Source organism: Eriocheir sinensis, chromosome 49, assembly GCF_024679095.1.
Source record: "Eriocheir sinensis breed Jianghai 21 chromosome 49, ASM2467909v1, whole genome shotgun sequence".
In the NCBI taxonomy this organism is placed as follows: Eukaryota; Metazoa; Arthropoda; class Malacostraca; order Decapoda; family Varunidae; genus Eriocheir; species Eriocheir sinensis.
Window position 1 is genome coordinate 7,286,343 of NC_066557.1, and position 22,500 is coordinate 7,308,842.

At 44.3% G+C, this 22,500-nt stretch overlaps 3 protein-coding genes across 4 annotated transcripts in view; 1 reads left to right on the forward strand and 2 right to left on the reverse strand.

Annotated features, from left to right (window-relative positions):
• Positions 1–1,008: 1,008 nt before the first annotated feature.
• Positions 1,009–2,782, reverse strand: LOC126981796 (cuticle protein 18.6-like). The gene is made up of 2 exons (XM_050833351.1): positions 2,071–2,782; positions 1,009–1,487 (listed from the first exon to the last, which is right to left on the reverse strand). Exons 1-2 carry the CDS (start codon positions 2,083–2,085, stop codon positions 1,095–1,097), a joined length of 408 nt encoding a protein of 135 aa, XP_050689308.1. The 5' UTR covers positions 2,086–2,782; the 3' UTR covers positions 1,009–1,094.
• A 4,968-nt stretch (positions 2,783–7,750) lies between these two features.
• On the reverse strand, positions 7,751–8,361 carry LOC126981797 (cuticle protein 7-like). Its single transcript, XM_050833352.1, has 2 exons — positions 8,328–8,361; positions 7,751–8,224 (listed from the first exon to the last, which is right to left on the reverse strand). The coding sequence occupies exons 1-2, from the start codon at positions 8,340–8,342 to the stop codon at positions 7,850–7,852; spliced, it is 390 nt and encodes a 129-aa protein (XP_050689309.1). The 5' UTR covers positions 8,343–8,361; the 3' UTR covers positions 7,751–7,849.
• A 9,329-nt stretch (positions 8,362–17,690) lies between these two features.
• LOC126981799 (protein O-linked-mannose beta-1,2-N-acetylglucosaminyltransferase 1-like) overlaps positions 17,691–22,500 on the forward strand; it is a 23,755-nt gene continuing 18,945 nt past the window's right edge. For both annotated transcript variants that reach the window (XR_007734142.1, XM_050833354.1), the window contains exons 1-3: positions 17,691–17,896; positions 19,927–19,987; positions 20,673–20,787. Coding sequence is in view for 1 of the 2 variants with exons in the window: in XM_050833354.1 (XP_050689311.1) it covers positions 19,928–19,987; positions 20,673–20,787 (175 nt within the window). In the remaining variant the exon portion in view is untranslated. The remainder of the gene's footprint in view (positions 17,897–19,926; positions 19,988–20,672; positions 20,788–22,500) is intronic.

Genomic DNA, 22,500 nt, shown 5'->3' on the forward strand with positions numbered 1-22,500 from the left:
GAGAAAAAGAAAATGAAAGTGAAAACGATGAGGGAGGAGAAAGAGGACGAAGGGATTGCGGTGAAGCAAAACGGTGGAGAAATGGAGGTGTGGAAAATATTCCAGTTTATATATATTGCATATTATAGTTATGACTGATCTGGTGATGTTCAGCTAAAACAAGGGAACAAGTGGTAATGTAATACCACAGTAAGATTAGAAGCGCAGTGAAGGGAGATTCGATCGTCAGTTGAACCGCTGCTAACGTGGCAACTCAACTTGGCGAGTTTATAATCGCCAGCCGCCTTCTTCTGATACGAGATAGCGACGAGAACAAACCTTCAGACCCGCGCCTCCAACCTACTTATTCTCATGCCTTGAGAAACATAGTTTAAAGAAAAGGCCGAAAGCAATATGAAAATTCTCGGTCCAATCTTTCAGCCACAACAAAGCACCCTGGAGTCCACATCGCTGATCCCGTCAGCCACCTTGCCCGGACGCCTGACACTGATCCTCCGCCAATCTCTCCCTGCGCTCTGGACCTCTAAGCTAAGTACTAAATTAGTACTGGCCAATTCTGTTTGCCTTACCCTGGGGTTGGAGCTAAGGAGTTCAGGAGGTAACTCACCTCCGTTGAATTAAGTGTTTTCCTGACAATTTCATTTCCAGAGGGACGAAGGACCTGCTTTGTCACCCAGCAGGGAAGAGAGAGAGAGGGGACGCCCAGGAAGACCGGGTCCACGGCTGCCTTTGTGAGTCCGAATCCAAACTCTCTAAAACTAAACGGCCGTTGGTTAACAAGTTCACCCGTCCTTTCACAGGTCTTACATTTCGTCCTGCTGAGTGTCTTGTCACTCTCCTCACTGGACAGCCCAGCGGGGAGCCGTTTTTTTAATCGAAGACAATCCGACCATGCAACCTGGTATTTTCGCTGCCTGGCCTCCTCTTGGCCAGTCATCAAGCTAATTTATCTACCTTTTCTTGACTAACTGTCTCCTCGCTGTGGTAATTGAGGCGCCGTGTGGAGGTCAAGGAACAGGTTGGTGGATATGGTTATTCAGTTTATTCACATGAGCATTTTGGCCGGGACTAGGGGACGGGGGTGCCAGGAAGGCTTAGGCGTAGGAGGGGGGACCGTAGGCGGGGGGGGCGGGGGGCCCGTAGGCGGGGGGGGCGGGGGGCCCGTAGGCGGGGGCGGCGGGGTAGGTGGCCTCGCCCTCGTAGGCCACATCGGCCAAGAAGCCGGCGTCGTGGTCGGCGGTGTAGGTGACAATCTGGCGGCGGCCGTCGGGCAGCAGCACCTGGTAGGAGCCTTTAGTCACGTGACCGTCGCTGCTCTCGTTCTGGGAGAAGTCGTTGCCGGTGTAGTCGTCCTTGACGGCGTAGGCGAAGTCGAAGGGCATGCCGGGCTCCTTGTAGTGTGGGGCCGGCGGCCCGTAGGAAGGGGGGCCGTCAGGGCGCGGCGCGGCGGCGGCCAGGGCGGCGGCGGCGGCGAAGAAGAGCACGACCTGAAACATAAGGATGGGAACATGAGAGGAGTTTGCTGCTGCTGCAGATGCGGCGCCGCGGTGGAGGTCAGCGTTACAAATGGTCATCACTGCCTACAGCTTCCTGGAGTCCGCCGAGTGCTGCTTCCCTTGCTTGCTTTGGTCGCCACTTTCATCCTCACCGCTGCTCTGGAATGTGTTCACCTTATGGAGACCACTGCACAAGACTTTCTTTTCAGGCTCATGCCTCTGCTATCCATATTGCTAATGCAAGAGTTGACCAATATCGTCACTCTTTCCTCAGCTCACTGGTATTTGTTGATTTAGTCTTCCTCCTCTTTTTTTTTTAATTTCGGTTGAGCATTAATAACCTCCTGTACTTGAGGACTTTCCGTCCTCTTTGAAGGAGCAGCATCTCGAAGGCAACCTTGTCCACCTATTGAACTTCCTTCGTTCCCTGCCGAGACGAGGAACACTGGCGTCAGTGGGCAGCGTCGGCACCGGCCAGGACCACAACCCGTGACACACACCAGTGCAAGGGAGGCGTGAGGCACCCAGCGGAACACCAGGAGCAGGTGGCGGAGGGGTGGCGGCGGCGGCTCACCTGGAGGGACGTCATGATGCTGGAAGTGCAGGTGGAGGAGGTGGTGGAGGGCCGCTGCCTTGCTGTGTTGTGGAGTGGAGCGGCGCCGCGGCGTCTTTTATACACACGTCGGCGCGTTTCGTCACTCGCCGGGCCAACCTTCGCCGGGCCGTCCTTCTCCTGCTAAAGGCCGCGTCACGCGTGGCCGAGTTTGTTCCTGAATCCCACCGAGCTGCGGTGCGGCTCAAGTTCGGACAGCAATTTGGGAGCATCATGCGGTGTCTGGCAGAATGCGGCAGAGTTCGAGGAGACCGTCGAAAAGATGTCGAGTGCAATAACTTAAGGCCGCGTCACAGCCGAATTTGTTCCCGAATCATCCAGTTGGACTCGGTGAAAAAAAATCGGCTGAGTGTGACGCGGCCTTTATAAACACTCGCCTCTGTGCACCGCTCCCAAGACATGATGCTTCTTTTTTGTGCCTACGAGGAGCACCAAGTGTTCATCTTAGGCACTTTCCTTAGTACCGCAGCGCTAGTTCAGGACAACACTTTTCCTTCGTGCCCAAGAGGAGGACCCAGTCTTCCTCGTATAGGCACTTCCTTTTGGCAACAAAGAGCTAGTTTTACGACGTGGTACTTTTCCTTTGTGCCATCGAGGACCCAGTGTTCCTTGATGTCACTTCATTAGGCACTTCTTTGGCATTTCGGAGACGTAGAGCAATATCAGTACGCGACCATTTTTTCCCTTTCATTACCTGTTGCTTTTGCTTTATCCACGCGGAGATGATCCAGCGGTCCTCTGCGGCTGTCATCTTTGACGGCACAGAACCTGATTCCTCGACATCTCTCTTCAACAGCATTTGAGACAGATCCGTTGACCGCTCTCCGTTATATCAGAAGAACGTTTATTTATTCATTTGTTTATTTATTTATTCATTTATCTATTTTTTATGTGTGAAGGAACATGGTAATCACGCTAGTAGAAGTAGTTTGCTTCAGGCTGTTGGTAGTGAGCGCGAATGTTTTTTGTTTGTTTGTTTGTTTGTTTTTAGTGACGCCGATTTTTAGCTTCCTGCTTGGTCTTGCTTGGCTTGGGTGTGAGCGGTTCAGATGTCGAGTCTGCAGAACGGGCATGAGTGAGATGTTGAGTGTGTCAGGGAGTCTTGAGTACCTGAACACTTGCACCAATGAAGAGACAAGCTTATTTTGTCTTTTCTATCGGCTATAAACTGGTTTGAAAATAGAATGCAGCAGAAAAATGGACAGCAATGGGGGTTGATTGCTTGAATGACTAGGGTAGGTAATCGTGGCGCAGCAGTTGCAATGGTCATATGGCGCCGAACACTGTTAAATTTAGACTTCATGTAAGTTTACAAAAGTTAAAGGTGGGTGGTACAGAGAAGTAACCACAGACTTCTACCTAAACTGTACAGTGAAGGCGGGTCCCTGTGCCTTATGAGTTTAGTGTCCTCCATTGCGCTGGTGGTTGGCCCAAGATCGTTATTGGAGGGCGAATTTATTTATCGTAATGCCGTAATTTGTTTTTCGATCTAGTTCATGCTGCCTTCCTCGTCCTCCTGGTGCTCCCCTTGAGGCACTAAAGGTAGGATTGAAGGCTTAAAGGTTTGATGCAGGTAGTGTTTCCTATGACGCAGGGTAAGGATGCAGGCACCGGCGTCCATCACCTCACCAATGTAAGGGAAAGCAGAGCACAGTTACCATGCCATCTGTTTATCACCACGAGGCTGCTTTAGGTTCCTCACCGCTGTTGTGTCTTGCTGCTGGTGTGTTTACGTCCTGGTTAGCAGAGAAGAGAAAACTGTGCTTCTTGCAGCTGACTAATTTTTTTCTAGTCGCAACTTCAACCAGGGAAAGTCTCGAGTCTGTCCAGTTACCCATATCAAGCAGTTATATTACAAAGCTTACGTCTCGCTGAACATATATATTTTAGTTAAACACGATATTTTCTCTTCACTCCAAGACTGCGAGTTTCCAGTCAGTTGGCTCAGGATGTTCCGAATGGAGGTTAGATACATTGGTGGATGGGGAGGAAGATGATACACAAAGTCATCTGTCACTGTCACGTGGTCATTGACTTCCCTAGTAATCTCTTTGCATTCTTTTGGACCATTTTTTTATATATCCGAGGAAGCAGTCAAGAGCAAACAAAGATAACAAAAGGGGGAAATAAATCCAGCAAAACTACTGCTCTCCAAAACAATCGGTAACAGAGAAGTCCAAATTACAATATGCGTCTTTTATTCTAAGGGATCATTGTATGTTAACGGAATCTTAGATGTAATAATCAATAAACCTGTACATCTTCTAACGGGATCCACTGACTGACTGACTATGTGGTATCTTTAGGAGCTTTGTGTATAGGTCAAGCCTCAAGATGCTCCTTTCCATCAAGACTCATGATCCGCGCACCTCCTGACCATGTACGCATCCAAGTGACGTTCTCTCTTGAATGGCGATCTGGGCAACTATATAATCAGTGGCTTGTGTGTGCCCGGAATTCACTTCTCTACTGGTTCTTTGGCTTTCAATGTAGATTTTCATGCCCACTCCTTTACTGGTTCTCTGGATATCCCTGTAGCTTGTATGTCCCCGGTGTCCACTCCTTTACTGGTTCTCTGGATATCCCTGTAGCTTGTATGTCCCCGGTGTCCACTCCTTTACTGGTTCTCTGGATATCCCTGTAGCTTGTATGTCCCCGGTGTTCACTCCTTTACTGGTTCTCTGGATATCCCTGTAGCTTGTATGTCCCCGGTGTCCACTCCTTTACTGGTTCTCTGGATATCCCTGTAGCTTGTATGTCCCCGGTGTTCACTCCTTTACTGGCTCTCTGGATATCCCTGTAGCTTGTATGTCCCCGGTGTCCACTCCTTTACTGGCTCTCTGGATATCCCTGTAGCTTGTTGTCTCCCCGGTAACCACTTCTTCATTGGCTCTCTGGATATCCCTGTAGCTTGTATGTTCCCGGCGTCGACTCCTTTACCGGTTCTTTGGATATCCCTGTAGCTTGTATGTCCCCGGTGTCCACTCCTTTACTGGTTCTCTGGATATCCCTGTAGCTTGTATGTCCCCGGTGTCCACTCCTTCATTGGCTCTCTGGATATCCCTGTAGCTTGTATGTCCCCGGTGTCCACTCCTTTGCTGGCTCTCTGGATATCCCTGTAGCTTGTATGTCCCCGGTGTCCACTCCTTTACTGGCTCTCTGGATATCCCTGTAGCTTGTATGTCCCCGGTGTCCACTCCTTTACTGGCTCTCTGGATATCCCTGTAGCTTGTATGTCCCCGGTGTCCACTCCTTTACTGGTTCTTTGGATATCCCTGTAGCTTGTATGTCCCCGGTAACCACTTCTTCATTGGCTCTCTGGATATCCCTGTAGCTTGTATGTCCCCGGTGTTCACTCCTTTACTGGCTCTCTGGATATCCCTGTAGCTTGTATGTCCCCGGTGTTCACTCCTTTACTGGCTCTCTGGATATCTCTGTAGCTTGTATGTCCCCGGCGTCCACTCCTTTACTGGCTCTCTGGATATCCCTGTAGCTTGTATGTCCCCGGTGTTCACTCCTTTACTGGCTCTCTGGATATCTCTGTAGCTTGTATGTCCCCGTCGTGCACTCCTTTACTGGCTCTCTGGATATCCCTGTAGCTTGTATGTCCCCGGTGTTCACTCCTTTACTGGCTCTCTGGATATCCCTGTAGCTTGTATGTCCCCGGTGTTCACTCCTTTACTGGCTCTCTGGATATCCCTGTAGCTTGTATGTCCCCGGTGTCCACTCCTTTACCGGTTCTTTGGATATCCCTGTAGCTTGTATGTCCCCGGTGATCACTCCTTTACTGGCTCTCTGGATATCCCTGTAGCTTGTATGTCCCCGGTGTCCACTCCTTTACTGGCTCTCTGGATATCCCTGTAGCTTGTATGTCCCCGGTGTCCACTCCTTTGCTGGCTCTCTGGATATCCCTGTAGCTTGTATGTCCCCGGTGTTCACTCCTTTACTGGGTCTCTGGATATCCCTGTAGCTTGTATGTCCCCGGTGTCCACTCCTTTACTGGTTCTCTGGATATCCCTGTAGCTTGTATGTCCCCGGCGTCCACTCCTTTACTGGCTCTCTGGATATCCCTGTAGCTTGTATGTCCCTGGTGTCCACTCCTTTACTGGTTCTCTGGATATCCCTGTAGCTTGTATGTCCCTGGTGTCCACTCCTTTACTGGTTCTCTGGATATCCCTGTAGCTTGTATGTCCCTGGTGTTCACTCCTTTACTGGCTCTCTGGATATCCCTGTAGCTTGTATGTCCCCGGTGTCCACTCCTTCATTGACTCTCTCGATATCCCTATAGCTTGTATGTCCCCGGTGTTCACTCCTTTACTGGCTCTCTGGATATCCCTGTAGCTTGTATGTCCCCGGTGTCCACTCCTTTACTGGCTCTCTGGATATCCCTGTAGCTTGTATGTCCCCGGTGTCCACTCCTTCATTGACTCTCTCGATATCCCTATAGCTTGTATGTCCCCGGTGTTCACTCCTTTACTGGCTCTCTGGATATCCCTGTAGCATGTATGTCCCCGGTGTCCACTCCTTCATTGACTCTCTCGATATCCCTATAGCTTGTATGTCCCCGGTGTTCACTCCTTTACTGGCTCTCTGGATATCCCTGTAGCTTGTTGAGTCCCCGGTGTCCACTCCTTCATTGACTCTCTCGATATCCCTGTAGCTTGTATGTCCCCGGCGTTGACTCCTTTTCTGGTTCTCTGGATGCCCTTGTTCCTTGTTCTGTGCCCTTGATGTTCACTGGACTTTTTATCTGGGAATCTAAGAACCTTGTGCGTCCCCTTGATGTTTACTCCCTGGTTTGCTTTCTAAGAGTCCATGAGTATGTCCCCCTAACTGACTGGCTCCTTATTCTACCTAGATACGCATGTTGTTGTTGTTGTTTTGGGGGGTGATCCGTGTTCTCCTCGAGTGTTCCCTTTATGCGCCCTCCCTGATCTCGACCTGAAGCCGGGATACCTCTGCGTCCAGTTGTATATCGGCGTCGTGTTCCCTGCTTCACCGCCTGCCCGGGAACATCCCACGACTGACGTGCCCGCTTGACTGATAATGTGAACACTCTTAGGAATCTAATCAGTTTTTGTCTGGCTCTGTATTGTCAAGTCTTCAGTGAGTCAATGTCACCTGCAAATGTTCTGTTCAGTCTGTTGCCTCACCTGGCGGACGAGACTAATGCCACAGCGGAGGGGCCGGGACTCATTGGTCTATTGGCGGGGACTTCGAGCCTGGCCGTGACCTCATTCACTTCCTGGAGAGAACATTCTCCCCTCTATTTGCAGACCTGATAGAGTGAGCTTTGAAAAATATTTCTTGAATACATCTTTTGCTGGAGCGTTTAGGTTGCCTCCTTAGTCTGCCCCTGAGACCCCAGTCTGTGGCTGTCCTAACACGAGGTGCAGCACTCCGAACAATGGGCATCTGGACAGAGGAGTGTGTGAGTTAATCATTGTCAACATATCCCTGGCCGCTACCTATCAGGTCCTACGTCTTGGTAGCTCCTCCACACTACCTTGGATGCAGGAGGTCCCGCCAAGCGGCACCCTCGGGCGGGAATGTTAGCGTCCATGTCCTGCAGTGTTTAGGTGCCGCGCCGTGTGTGTGTGTGTGTGTGTGTGTGTGTGCAGGGCGAGGAAGGGGCGGCTGGTACTTGTGGTGCCTTTATTTACATGAGCATTGTGGCCGCTGGGGGGGGGGTCAATAATTTACTGGCCGGGACTAGGGGGCGGCGGGCTGCCGGGAGTGCCTAGGCGTAGGCGGGGGGGGGTCCGTAGGCGGGGGGGGCTGGGGGCCCGTAGGCGGGGGCGGGGGCGGGGTAGGTGGCCTCGCCCTCGTAGGCCACGTCGGCGATGTAGCCGGCGTCGTGGTCGGCGGTGAAGGTCACGATTTGGCGGCGGCCGTCGGGCAGCAGCACCTGGTAGGAGCCGCTGGTCACGTGACCGTCGCTGCTCTCGTCGTGGGAGAAGTCGTTGCCGGTGTAGTCGTCCTTGACGGCGTAGGCGAAGTCGAAGGGCATGCCGGGCTCCTTGTAGTGGGGGGCCGGCGGCCCGTAGGAGGGGGGGCCGTCAGGGTGCGGCGCGGCGGCAGCCAGGGCGGCGGAGGCGGCGAAGAGGATAACAAACTGGAACACAACAATGGTAATGAGCAGGTGAGCGGTGGAGGCACTGAGACCTGTGTGTGTGTGTGTGTGTGTGTGTGTGTGTGTGTGTGTGTGCCGTGCTTACCTTGGCGGACACCATCTTGCTTGGCTGGCTGCTGCAGGTTGTCTGGTGTCTAAGGGCTGGTCGGCGCGCCTTATATACCTACGCCGCGCCGCCCCCGCGCCGCCTCCACCTTCTTTGCGGTTTGGGTTTCATCACAACGCTCTTCGGAGGACCTTCTTCCCTTCTCTTCCCTCCTCCTCCTCCTCCCCCTCCTCCTTAGCTGAATGAAGACCTTCCCTTCTCTCTTCACCTGTCGTCGTCCTCCTCCTCTTACTCTTCCACCACTTCCTCCTCTTCATTCTGCTCTTCTTCGTTCTCTTCCCTCTCTCCTGCTCTTCTGCAAGGTGGACATTCTCTTCTTTTCTCCTCACCCTCCTGCTTCCTCTTCTCCTCTTCTACTCTCACTTTCCTCACCTTTGTTCTCCTACTCTTCATTCTGTTATTTTCTTCTTCTTCTTCTTCTTCTTCTTCAACTTCTTCTTCTTCTTCTTCTTCTTCATCTTCAGCTTCTTCATCTTCATCTTCTTCTTTTTCTTCTTCATCTTTTTCTTTTTCTTCGTCTTTATCTTCTTCTTCTTCTTCTTTATCCTCTTCTTCTCCTGAGTCCTCCCTTTCCTCCTTCTCTTCTTTGCTCTGCCCTTTTTCATCTCCCATTTCTCTTCTTCACTCTTCCTTCTCTTCTTCTCCTATCTTCTCTATCACCTCCTCTTCCTTCATCCCCTAACATTTCCTTCTTCTTTTTTGCATTACCCCATCTTTATCACCTCTTCCTCTTCCCTTTCTCCTCTTTGTCTTCTCTTAACTCTCTTTATTACTTTTTGTCTCTCCTTCAGCTTCTTTACCTCCTATTTTTCTTCTCTTTTTTTTCATCTCCACTTTCCTTCCTTTCTTCTCTCTCCCTTCTCCCTCTTTCTCCCCTCCTTCGTTTCTTCTTCCCTCCTGAGGCACTTAACCTTGGAGAAGTATTTTCCCTCCTCCCTCTCTCCCTTCTTCCTTTTCCTCCCCATCTTCTCTCCGGCTAAACTCATCCACTAATTTTCCCTCCATATAATTTTTTTCACTTTCCTTCACTCTGATTTTTGTTTGTTTCTTCATTATTTTTCTTCCTTTTCTTTCTTACGATATTTTCTTTTTTTATTTCTTTTGTCTTTCCTTTTTTTTCTTATTTTGTCTCACTTTCGTTTTCTTTTATTCCCATTTTCCTTCCTCCCTCACCTTCGTTTTCTCTTTATTTCTCTCTTCCTTCTTTCTTTTTCTCTTTTCTCTTCTCTTTTCTTCTCTTTTCTTTTCTTCTCTCCCTCTCTCATTTACTTCCCTCTCATTTCCTTTTCCTCTTTCCCTTATTTTTCACATCCTCCTCCTCCTCCTCCTCCTCCTCCTCCTCCTGATACCATCACTGAGGACGAAGCCCTATGAAGAGCGACTCGAGCGACTCAACCTCTTCACGTTGGAAAAGAGACGCCTGCGGGGAGACATGATACAAGTCTTTAAGTACCTGAACAAGCTCAGCAACGTTGATCACTCCAAACTCTTCACGCTACAAACCAACCTGAGAACAAGAAACAACGGAAAAACAATTCAAGCAAAGCGATGCAATACCGACATCGGCAGGAGTTATTTCTCGAATAGAGTTGTTCGCCACTGGAACAGCCTTCCTGCAGAAGTGGTTAGCGCAGAGACCATCAACTCCTTCAAGAAACGCATTGATCGCCACTTTGCTGCAACAGGAGTGAACTGAACGTTCCCAAGAGTAGGTACACAAGTGCTTTAATCCTTCCCTGCAAGCCACTCCTGTGGCAAACGGATTGATTAAATCACTGAACGCAGGCAGCCTAGTAATGAGCCAACAGGCTTTCTGCTGCCTGCTAGTCCATGTTTCCATGTTTCCTCCTCCTTCTTCTTCTTCTTCTTCTTCTTCTTCTTCTTCTTCTTCTTCGTGTTCTTCTTCTTCTTCTTCTTCTTCTTGTTCGTGTTTTTCTTCTTCTTCTTCTTCTTCTTCTTCTTCTTCTTCTTCCATGTTTCCTCCTCCTTCTTCTTCTTCTTCTTCTTCTTCTTCTTCTTCTTCTTCTTCTTCGTGTTCTTCTTTTTCTTCTTCTTCTTCTTCTTCTTCTTCTTCTTCTTCTTGTTCGTGTTTTTCTTCTTCTTCTTCTTCTTCTTCTTCTTCTTCTTCTTCTTCTTCTTCTTCTTCTTCTTCTTCTTCTTCTTCTTCTCCTCCTCCTCTTCGCTTTCTCCATTAATCTCATGTCTTCTTTATTCTCTTCTTACTTTTACACTTTCTTTTTTTCCTCTCCCTCCCTTCTCCCTCTTCCATCATCTGCCTACCTTCATTTTTACCTCTATCTCCACTTTCTCTATTCCCTCTTTTTTCTTTTTCCTTCTTTTCTATCTTTACTTTCTTTTTTATTTATACATATTTATCTTACTTCTTTCCTATTTCATTTCCTCTTTTCTTTTCCTTTTCTTTCCCTTCCTTGCTTCTCCTTATCTTGCAACTATCTTTTCTTCCTTTCCTTCTTCACTTCCCTTCTTCTTCTATCCTTTATCCTCCTTTTCTTCCCTTTACCTTCTTCGTCTTCCTCCTTCCCATGTTCCTTCTTCCTTCAGTCTCTCCTTATTTATCTCTCCCTTCTACTTTCATGTCCTTCCCTTCTTCCCTTTCTTCTTTTTCCTTCTTCTTTAACCCTTTATCCTCCTCCTCCTCCTCTTCTCTTTGTCTTCTTCATCTTCCTCCTTCCCATGCTTCATCTTCCTTCACTCTCTCCTTATTTATCTCTCCCTTTCTTTCCTCCCTTCTACTTTCATGTCCTTCCCTTCTTCTCTTTCTTTATTTTCCTTTCTTTTCTTAACTTTCTTTCCTTATTCTTATCAACATACATTTTCACATATATTTTTTACTCATTTTCTCCCTCCCTCCCTCCTCTTCCTCCTCTTCCTCCTCTCATGTTCCTCAGCCTTGTTCTCCTCCTCTTCGTTCCTTCTTTCCCTTCCTCCCCCCTCCCCCCTCCCTCACTTCTTTCCCTCCCCATCTCCTCCCTTTATTTATCATTTCTTCTTTAATTTCCTTCCTTATTTAGATACGTTACATTATCTTCTTTTTCTCTCCTTTCTCCATCTCTTGCCCTTTCATCCCTTCTTTATCTCCCTTCCCCTTTTCTCCACCATTTCTTTCCCACTCCTCCCCTTTCCCCTCCTTCTTCCCCTCATCATCTACCTTCCCTTTATTTTTCATCCCTTTTTCCCTCCTCTCCCCTTCCCCTCTTTCTTTCCCTCACTTCCATCTTTCCCTTTTTTCACTCCTCCTTCCCTCCTTTTCCCCTTCCCTTCTTCTTCCCCTCATCACCCACCTTCCCTTTATTTTTCATCCCTTCTTCCCTCTTCTTCCCCTTCCCCTCTTTCCCTCCTTCGCCTCTTCCTTCCCGTTTTTATCATCCCTCCTTTACCCTTCTTCCTCTTCCCTTTTTCTTTCCTTCACCTCTTCTTTCCCCTTTCTTCATCCCTCCTTCCCCTCTCTTCCTCTTCCCACAGCTTCGTTCTCTGCCCCATCCTTTTCCCCTTCATCCCCTTCTTTCCTCAGCCCAAACCTTCATACCCCCACTTTCCTTCACATTTTCCTTCCCTTCCATCCTCTTTTTTTCTTCCTTTTTTCCCGCATCGCTCCATTTCTTTCCCTAACTTCCCCATTCATCCCCTCTTTCCTTCTCCCCTCCAATACTTCTTTCCCTACCCCTTCCCCTCTTTTTTCAGCCCTCCCTTCCCCGTCCACTTTCCCTTTCTTCCCTTCCCACCTCCCAACCCTTCTTTCCCGTCCTCTTCTCTTCCCTTCATCCCTTCTTTTCCTCCACCCTTCCACCTCCCCCTCCTTTCCCTCACCACTCCCCATTCATCTATTTTTTTTCCTTCCGTTCTTTCCCGACTCGCTCCACTTCTTTCCCTTCCTTCCCCTACATCCCTCCTTTCCTCCCTCCCTCTCATCCCGTCTTCCCTCCCTCCTTCCCCCCCTTTTCTCTCCCTCCACGTAAGAAAGACATAATGGCGGTCCACAAACAATCACTTTTTACTACCGTCCTCGTATTAAAAGTGAACCGTAGTCTCTCTCTCTCTCTCTCTCTCTCTCTCTCTCTCTCTCTCTCTCTCTCTCTCTCTCTCTCTCTCTCTTCCGGCTGTATATTTTTTTCTTTTTCTTCTTAATTTTCTTCTTTTCTTCCTCTTTTCTTTCTTATATTTTCTTCCTTTCTTTCTTTCCTTGTGCCTCTCATTCGTTCATTTATTTTATTATGTACTCTCTCTCTCTCTCTCTCTCTCTCTCTCTCTCTCTCTCTCTCTCTCTCTCTAACTATCTATCTATCTATCTCATTCAATCTATCTATCTATCTAATTATTTAACTATCTGTCCATCTCTCTCTCTCTCTCTCTCTCTCTCTCTCTCTCTCTCTCTCTCTCTCTCTCTCTCTGCGTCACGGGAATGCGCCGCGCTGATTGGCCGGCGCAGGGACGCTCCAGGACGCTCATTGGCGGGTGGGGCGAAGGCCGGCCACTGGTTGCTATTACCGAGGCAAGGGCGAACGCTTTGCTCATTACGGGTGACGAAATAATGATGATGATGATGATGATGGTGGTGATGATGATGATATGATGATACGCGCACGCACTTACACACGCACTATAATAAGACGTCCACAATAGTAATGGTAATAATAACACTAATAACAATAATGATGATGGTGATAATAATAACAATAATAATAATAATAATAATAATGATAATGATAATGATAATAATAATAATAATAATAATAATAATAATAATAATAATAATAATAATAAATATGAAGAAGAAGAAGAAAAAGAAGAAGAAGAAGAAAAAGAAGAGGAAGAAGAAGAACAACAACAAAAAAAAAAAACGAAAAAAGGAAAACTTATAGGAAAAACAACAAAAAAACAAGACAATAACAACACAAGTAAAAAATATATATATATATAACTACATAAAAAGGAGGAAGAGAAAGAGCGAAGAACCATTGATATGTGTGTGTGTGTGTGTGTGTGTGTGTGTGTGTGTGTGTGTGTGTGTGTGTGTGTGTGTGTGTGTGTGTGTGTGTGTGTGTGTGTGTGTGTGTGTTGCAAGCCAAAGGTGTGTGTGTATGTGTGTGTGTGTGTGTGTGTGTGTGTGTGTGTGTGTGTGTGTGTGTGTGTGTGTGTGTGTGTGTGTGTGTATTTATTTCGCAAACCCAACCAAGACGATACCTGTAATTTGAGCATCAACAGGTAAAACACGATATTTCTAACCTTACCTGTGGACGCCAAACTGCGAATCTTACCTTTGCTGGCGCGGCGCTCCTTGCCTCATCGTTGTGTCCTCAGCCGAGCCGCGAGGACTGGAAGGAATGTGGAAAGATTACCCATTACTGTTTTTTTCCTTCTTTCTCCTTCCCTTCCCATACATCCCTACTTTCCCTCTCCATTCTTCTCCACTCCACCACTCCTTTGCCACTTCTAAGTATAGAGTGAGTATTGAGTATCAGCACTGTTACTTTTTTTTCTCTCCATTCTCCTTCCCTTCCCTTTCATTCCTTCTTTCCCTCTCCATCCTTCCCCCCTCCACCACTTCTTTCCCACTCCTTACAATGCATCGGAGGAAACAGTTCAAGGGAAGAGAATAAAAATATAAATGTCGAAAGAGAATTAAAGATTGTCCATTTGTTTATTCTTTTACTTCGGAAACAAAATTCAAGGCCAAAAATGTAGAGAGAAAACATCTGTAAGAAAACAAAAGACTGTATACGTTACTAATTATTTTCCTCGGGCATCATAGACTGTTCATGAGCAAAAAATATAGAGCAAAAAATATCTAGAAATAAAATAAAAGATTATATGTTACTAATTACTTTCCTCATGCATCATAGACTGTTCATGAGCAAAAAATATAGAGCAAAAAAAATCTAGAAATAAAATAAAAGATTATACGCTACTAATTACTTTCCTCATGCATCGGAGACTTCATGAGCAAAAGATAATCTGGAAAGGAAGTGATAATTGACAGTTCCTTCTCTTCATAGACATCATAGACCGTTCTTTGGATTCTTTTTAGGAGCAGCGAGTAGCGGGCTTTTTTTTATTAATGTTTACTTTTTTGTGCCCTTGAGCTGTCTCCTTTGCTGTAAAAAAAAAAAAAAAAAAAAAAAGGGGAAAAATAGAGAGAGAAATACATTCTGGAAATTTCAGGATTGCTCGTTACTGTTGTTTTTCTTTTTCTTATGCATTAGAAACAGTTTAAGCAAAAAATAGAGAAAAAAAACATCCAGAAAGAAAGTTAAAGTGTCCATTACTATTCTTTTCGTCTTAGTATGCATCGGAGGAAACAGTTCAAAGGGAAAAAAAATAGAGAAAGTTAAAGAGTGTCCTTTACTATTCATTTTCGTCTTAGTATGCATCGAAGGAAACAGTTCAAAGGGAAAAAAATAGAAAAAGTTAAAGTGTGTCCATTACTATTCATTTTCGTCTTAGTATGCATCGGAGGAAACAGTTCAAAGGGAAAAAAAATAGAGAAAGTTAAAGAGTGTCCATTACTATTTATTTTCGTCTTAGTATGCATCGGAGGAAACAGTTCAAAGGGAAAAAAAATAGAGAAAGTTAAAGAGTGTCCATTACTATTCATTTTCGTCTTAGTATGCATCGGAGGAAACAGCTCAAGGGAAAAAACAGAAAAAAAAAGCATCTGAGAGGAAAGTTAAAAAATTTACTGTCTGTTCATTCTACTTTTTTCTATAGGCCTATATTGGAGACAGCACGAGAGGAAAATAAAAGGGCAAAATAAAATACTATTCCCATAAAGACGACAAAAGAAGCATCACAAACAATAAGAACATAAGGAGTCTGCAAGAGGTTCGTTGGTACAATGCGCAGCTAATACGTTCGTTTGTTATATATCTGTATTTTCAGTCACATGTGAAAAAAAATATAATGGAGAAAGAAGGAGAAACACACACATTCCTCTCTCTCTCTCTCTCTCTCTCTCTCTCTCTCTCTCTCTCTCTCTCTCTCTCTCTCTCTCTCTCTCAGATTACTTCCACTTCCACCTCGTCTTCCTCTTCCACACTATATTCTCCTCCTCCTCCTCCTCCATCCTCCTCGTGCTTCATCCCTATAAATCATGCAGTGTTTTGTTCTTGTGGCTCCTACGAGAGAGAGAGAGAGAGAGAGAGAGAGAGAGAGAGAGAGAGAGAGAGAGAGAGAGAGACACACACACACACACACACACACACACACACACACACACACACACACACAGCCTCACCCAAGAAATCACCCTGTTTTTTTTTCCTTGTTTATATAATTCCTACATTTCGTGAAGGATTATAGTGTTTTTGTTATTCTATTCTATTCGCTTTATTCACCGTATGGGAAATAAGTGAGAGTGAAAGCTTTATTAATTGCCCATGTGTGTCCCCGCCCTGCTGGTCAATTTTCTCCTTAATTTTCGACATAATGACACACCTTTCGGGCCCGCGGGAGAAATCCTTAATGTGGCGAGAGGCTTAACCGAGAAACCGTGATAGGCAATTATGGTTGTTTAAATACCACGCTGTCTTCAGGAGTGGCCGATGTATTGATTAACGGTAATGGCTCTCGGTCTGCCTACCCTCATTATAAACCACTCAAATAAGCAATCGGTCAATCAGTAAATAAAAATAAAAATAAATATATAAATAAGCAAAAAATAAAGAAAAAGAAGGAAAAGAAAAAGAATGGGAAGAACGAGACCCACAGAGAATCAAAAAAGCAATCAATAAGTAAATAGATAAATAGATAGATAGATAGATAGATAGATATAGATAAATAAATGTATATGAAAATCAGTAAATATGCAAATGAATAAAGACAAAGACAATGAAAACGATGGTCTCAGCGAATTGTTTTTCTCTTCATCACTTGAAAACAAATAAGTATATATATAATGAATCAGTTTTAAGCGATTTTTTGTTATTGAGGTTAGATGAGGGAATGTTTAGCAGAATGATCGCACAATGCCAACGTGAGGCCTGACCGGGTTTGTTTATCCTTCACCTTTCCCTACCAAACAAAGGAAGCAAAGAAACAAAGATGAAATAAAGAAAGAAAGAAGACACATAGCCAGACAGACAGACAAACCACTTTACATACACACCCCACCCCCCCACCCACCCCTAGCACATTCATCCCTGCATTGCATCACGCGGGGGCGAGGTGCAGTAACTTTCCCTTGGCTCACGGGAGGGAAAACACCTTCCTCATTAGCGCCAGGTGAGCGGGAGCAGGTGCGGGCCGGGCGTGTGGTTACCTGGCTAGACGCTCACCGCTCCGGCTTTCCACCTGAGTGCCACTGACCAGATGTTGATGGACAGGTGTGACAGGTAGGGAAAGGAGGAAGAGATGAGGTAGAGAAAGGGGAGAAGGAGGAGAGGAGGAGTTGGAAAAGGAGGAGGAGGAGGAGTGGGAGGAGGAAAAGAAGCAGGATAAAGGAAGAGTGGCATGGACAACGAAGAGGAAGAAAGAGGAAAATCGGATACACGGAAGAAAGGTGAAGAGTAAAGAGGAAGAGGAGGAAGAGGAGGAGGAGAAGGAGATGGCAAAAGATAAGAAAAAAAAGTAAAAACAAGAACAAACAAAAATAAGAAAAGAACAAGATCAAGAACAAGAACAAAGAGAAACACAAAAAAAATGAAAAAAAATGAACAAGAAGAAGGAAAAAAAAGGACAATAACAAGAAGAAAACAAAGAACAAGAACAATATAAACAGTTAAAGACGAAAAAAAAGGAAGGAGAAGAAGAAGATTAAGGAAGAAGAATTTTTATTACCCTTCTTCCTCCTCTTATACTCTTCTGCATTCTTCCCCTCCTCCTCCTCCTCCTCCTCCTCCTCCTCCTCCACCTTCTCCTCGTGACCTCATAAAGAAGGTTGCGGTGAAGAGGTCGAAGGTAATCTGTCTTTTGGTGGTGTTAGAGAGAGAGAGAGAGAGAGAGAGAGAGAGAGAGAGAGAGAGAGAACATATAGAGGCTGTTAACAACCTGCACGTTCCCATATTTGCTCTTCAACACTTTGTATGTGCAACTCTCTCTCTCTCTCTCTCTCTCTCTCTCTCTCTCTCTCTCTCTCTATCTCTATCTATCTATCTATCTATCTATCTAACACACACACACACACACACACACACACACACACACACACACACACACATAACGAGAAGTGGTTGCGTGGCGGTGCCCTGAGGAGGAGGAGGAGGAGGAGGAGGAGGAGGAGGGGGAACGAAGGGAAAATAGATATGGATACAAGGAAGAGGTAAGGAGGGAGGGGAAGAATATAAGGATGAAGAGTAAGGGAGAGAAGGAGGAAGAGGAAGAAGATAAGGGAGGAAAAAAAGAAGGGAGATAAAGAGGAAGAATGGAGAGAAAAAAAAAAAAGCCACGTCGGAGGAAAGTAAAATTTAAGCATCATTCTTCCTCCATCTCCCTCTGTCCCTCGCTCTCACTTTCCTCCTCTCCTTCCCTCCCTCCCGCTTTCCTCCCTCGGCCATTCTCCCGCACCTCGGCGCCGCCCAAACACACCTGTCCAGGTAAATACATTCTGCTCATTACCTACTGACGAAAGCGAGACGATGGGTAGGCCTTAATTAGTGCCTGGTGTTGTTACTGTTATTTCTTTTGTTGGTGTGGTAAAAGTAGTAGTAGTAGTAGTAGTAGTAGTAGTAGTAGTAGTAGTAGTAGTAGTAGTAGTAGTAGTAGTTTTACAGTAAAGGAAGCAGCTCAAGGGCGCAAAAAAAGGTGAGAAAAAGTCCGTTAATCACTGACCCTAAAAAAAAAAGAGTATATAGATGAGTGGCCAAAAGAGAGGTCAATTTCAGGAGAGGTGTCTCGATAGTATTGGTAGTAGTAGTAGTAGTAGTAGTAGTATAGTAAACGAAAGCCCATAGTACAAGCTCTCCCTTCCCATCTCGCTTCCTTACAAGATCAATTTCACCACCATCAGGCAACCAGATCCCGTTCCCTAAAAGCTTTCTATGAATCACTTTTACCGGTTAATCGCTACATCTAACATATCAACTCCCTCTGTTAATAAAAGCAGGACGGAAAAAACACAAAGGAAAAAGAATTGGAAGCTAAGTTTGTGGAATTTAAAGAAGGTGAGAATCTAAGAGCAAATACGTATCAAGACTCTCTTAATTAAAGCAAAGGTGTATCGTCCCTTCTTATCTGGTATTCTTTTATTCTTTTCTATTTCTCTTTTTTTCTTTTTTGCATGAGTTAGTGATAAATGAGAGATTGAAATATGGAGGAAAATGCTGCTCCTGTAAAAAAAAAAAAATGGAAAAAGATTAGAAACATGCCAGATAAAAAGAGATGATACAACTTTGCTTCAAGAGTGTTTTGATACGTATTTGATGGTAGTGTTTACGTGTCAAGATCGGCAGGCCATGAAAAGAGAGAAGTTATGGTGCGAAGAGTTTGTGTACGTGAGTGTGACGAGGTAGTGGTGGTGGGGGGGGGAGTGATAGGGGGGGGTGATGGGAAAAAATAAAGCGAGAGTTCGGGGGGGAGAGTATGTAAGGCAAGGTCAAGTGCGTGTTTGTGTGTGTTTGTCTGTGCCTGTGTGTGTGTGTGTGTGTGTGTGTGTGTGTGTGTGTGTGCTTTATGGTTGGTAGCTAAGAAAACAAGAGACCAAAAAAGGAAAGAAAGAAAGAAATAAAGAAAGAAAGAAAGAAGGAAAGAAAGAAAAGAAAAGAAAAGAAGGAAAGAAAGAATGGAAGAAAGAAAAAAATTAGAGAAGTCAGAATGTATATTATAAAAAGAAAAGAAAAGATTAAAAGACAGACGGAAAAAAAGGAGAAACAAAGAAAATATACAAAATCAAATAGAATGAATAAAGATACAATCACGCAACATGACTTGAAAGTTTGATGTTTTTTTTTCTTTTTTGTTTAGTATTGAGGAGGGCTTTTTTGTTTCCTCATTTATTAATTCGGTTTTTATTCATCTTTCCTGATAATCGAAACATGTATATAAGTTAAATTGATCGGCGAGAAAACATTTTAAACTACACACACAAAAAAAAATCTTGTCTATCTACTAAAAAATTTCCCTATTAGTAAGTTTGTGGTTTTCTATTTAAGTCATCCATATTTATCTATTTCTTAAGTTTCTCATTTAACCTATTTGTCTAATCGAATCGAATGTCTATCGTTTATCTATTAATTCATTTCATCAATCCTTTACTTTCCCTTACTTTTTTTTCAGAATGTCTATAATTTATTTATTTACTTCATCAATTATTTATATACTTATACTTTTTGCAGTGTCTAATGTCGATCTTTTACTGATTTCTTTGCTTCATCAATTATATATTTACCCATATTTTTCAGAATGTCTATCATCAATCTATCTATTAATTTCATCTACTATTTACTTACTTATACTTTTCATAATATCTATTGCTTATATATTCATTTCATCCATTACTTTTAAGAATTACTAACGATGATTCATCTACTTGTACTTTCCTGAATGACTGCCGTTTCTTTATCTACTTATCTATTCAGTTTGTTACATCATCAATTACTCACTTACATTCACTAACTTTTTTTTTCAGCATGTCTCTCGTGAGTTACCTGAGGCGGCGGGTGTTTGGGAAATCTGCTTTTCTAATCAAGGTGAGTTAGCGGGCGTGTCAGTCAATCAGCACAAGGCTTCGAGTGTTTGCCTGAGCGTTTGTGGTATGTGTGTGTGTGTGTGTGTGTGTGTGTGTGTGTGTGTGTGTGTGTGTGTGTGTGTGTGTGTGTGTGTGTGTGTGTGTTAATTATTTTCATTTGCTTTAGGTTAATACTTAATTTTATTCTCTAATTACTTGCCTTAGTGTCTTTTTAACCTACAATTTACTTGTTTATCTTTTGAAATTTCTTCTCTTTACCTATCTTTCCATCTATCTATCTATCTATCTAGCTTGTTATCTACCTATCTATCTATTTATCTTCTTATCTATCTATACCGTTTTATCCATTTATCTATCTATGTATTTATCTATGAATATATCTTTCTACCCATCTGTCTATATCTTTCTCACCAGCAGCATTAACACAACTTCTCATATCTGTCTCTCTTCCCAAATCTGTCTGTTTATCTATCTATCGTATCTACCTATCTATCTATCTATCTAACTAACCATCATTCTGTCTCCACCATCTAAATCACTACTACACAGCTTCCTATATCTATCTATCTTCCCATTACTATATATCTATCTCTATCAATCTATCTATCTGCCTGTCTTCCTACCTATATATCTAATCATCTATCTCCACCAGCACCACTAACACAGCTTAACACGCTCATCCCCAGCGCATACTCCTGCCCGCCGCTGTTGTGTTTCTTCTGATGCAAGTGTTGTTGAGCGGGGGACCTCAGCAGCGGCAGCAAGACCCAGACCCAGACCTCTCCAACCTTATCATACCAGGTGCGTGTGTGTGTGTGTGTGTGTGTGTGTGTGTGTGTGTGTGTGTGTTGATAGTGGTCGTAGTGGTGGTGGTGGTGGTGGTAGTAGTAGTAATAATAGTAAGAAGAAGAAGAAGAAGAAGAAGAAGAAGAAGAAGAAGAAGAAGAAGAAGATGAAGAAGAAGAAGAAGAAGAAGAAGAAGAAGAATGAAAAAAACCAGAAGGAAAACAGATAAAAAAAAACAGAAAAAGAACAAACAAAAAATAAAACGAACAAGAACAAGAAACAATAACAACAAGAACAAGAACAAGAAGAAGAGGAAACATTCGTCTTTATTTACGTTGACGAAGGTGATGATAGTGCTGCTGGTGATGACGATGGTAGTGACGGTGGTGAAGGTGGTGGTGACAGACGATCTCAAAGCCCCGAAAAGTTACAACGTTGCGGTTTGGAGTACACATCTTAGGCGTGTTTCGAGAGGGCGTTGCTGCTCCCCCTTCCCCACCTCTCTCTCTCTCTCTCTCTCTCTCTGAAGACCAAAATAATACCGGTCATAAAGAAAACGAAGGCAACCGACCATCACCATCACCACCACTTCACCATAACATACATCACCATCACCACCATCACCACCGCCATCACCACGGCCTCCGCTCCCCCGCCACCGCCACCGCCTCATCACTAAGCAATATCTGTGGTCAGCGCTCAAGGAGAAGGCATTAAACAGTTGTAGGGGGAACACAGGAGGAGGAGGAGGAGGAGGAGGAGGAGGTAATCTTGGTGAACGTAAATGAACTACGTAACAACATTTTGTATTGCGTTGCTTTGTTCTAGACTTGACTTTGCTTGTTAGTACCACCACTACTACTACTACTACTACTACTACTACTATTACTACTACTACTACTACTACTACTACAGTTGTTCTGGCTGCTGTTGTGTTCTTTGTTAAGGGCACTACAACACAACCAAAAGCAGCAGCATTGGGTTACTTTTATAAGGTAGTAGTAGTAGTAGTAGTAGTAGTAGTAGTAGTAGTAGTAGTAGTAGTAGTACTGGCATGAGTGGTAGTAGTAGTACGTAGCAGTGATACAATTATGAAGCAAAAGAAGAAGAAAAAGGAAAAATGAAGAGAAAAAAGAAGTAAAAGACGAAGAAGCGGAACAAGAACAAGAACAAGAGGAACAAGAAGATGAGGAAGAAGATGAAGAAGGGGGGGAAGAAGAAGAGAAAATAACCCACTCTTGCAGACGAAAGGTACAGATTACATGTCTTTCGTCTGCAGGAGAAGGTATTACTCCCGTCAAGAAGATCACGTCGGTGTATAAATCCCAACCTGAAGAAGAAGAAGAAGAAGAAAAAGAAGATAAAGAAGAAGAAAAAGAAGACGAAGGAGAAGAAAAAGAAGACGAAGGAGAAGAAAAAGAAAAAGAAGAAGAGGAAGAAAGAAGAAGAAGAAGAAGAAAAAAAATAAGAAAAAGAAGAAAAAAAAGAAAAAGATAAAGAAGAAGAAAAAGAAGAGGAAGAAGAGCAAGAAGAGGAGGAAAAAGAGGAAGAAGAAGAGGAAGCAGAAGAAGAAGAAGAAGAAGAAGAAGGAAAAAAAATAAAAGAAGAAAAAAGAAGATGAAGAAAAAAGAAGATGAAGAAGAAAAGAAGAAAAAGAAAAGAAGATAGAGAAGAAGAAGAAGAAGAAAAAGAAGAAGAAAAAAAAGACAAAAGAAGAAAAAGAAGAAG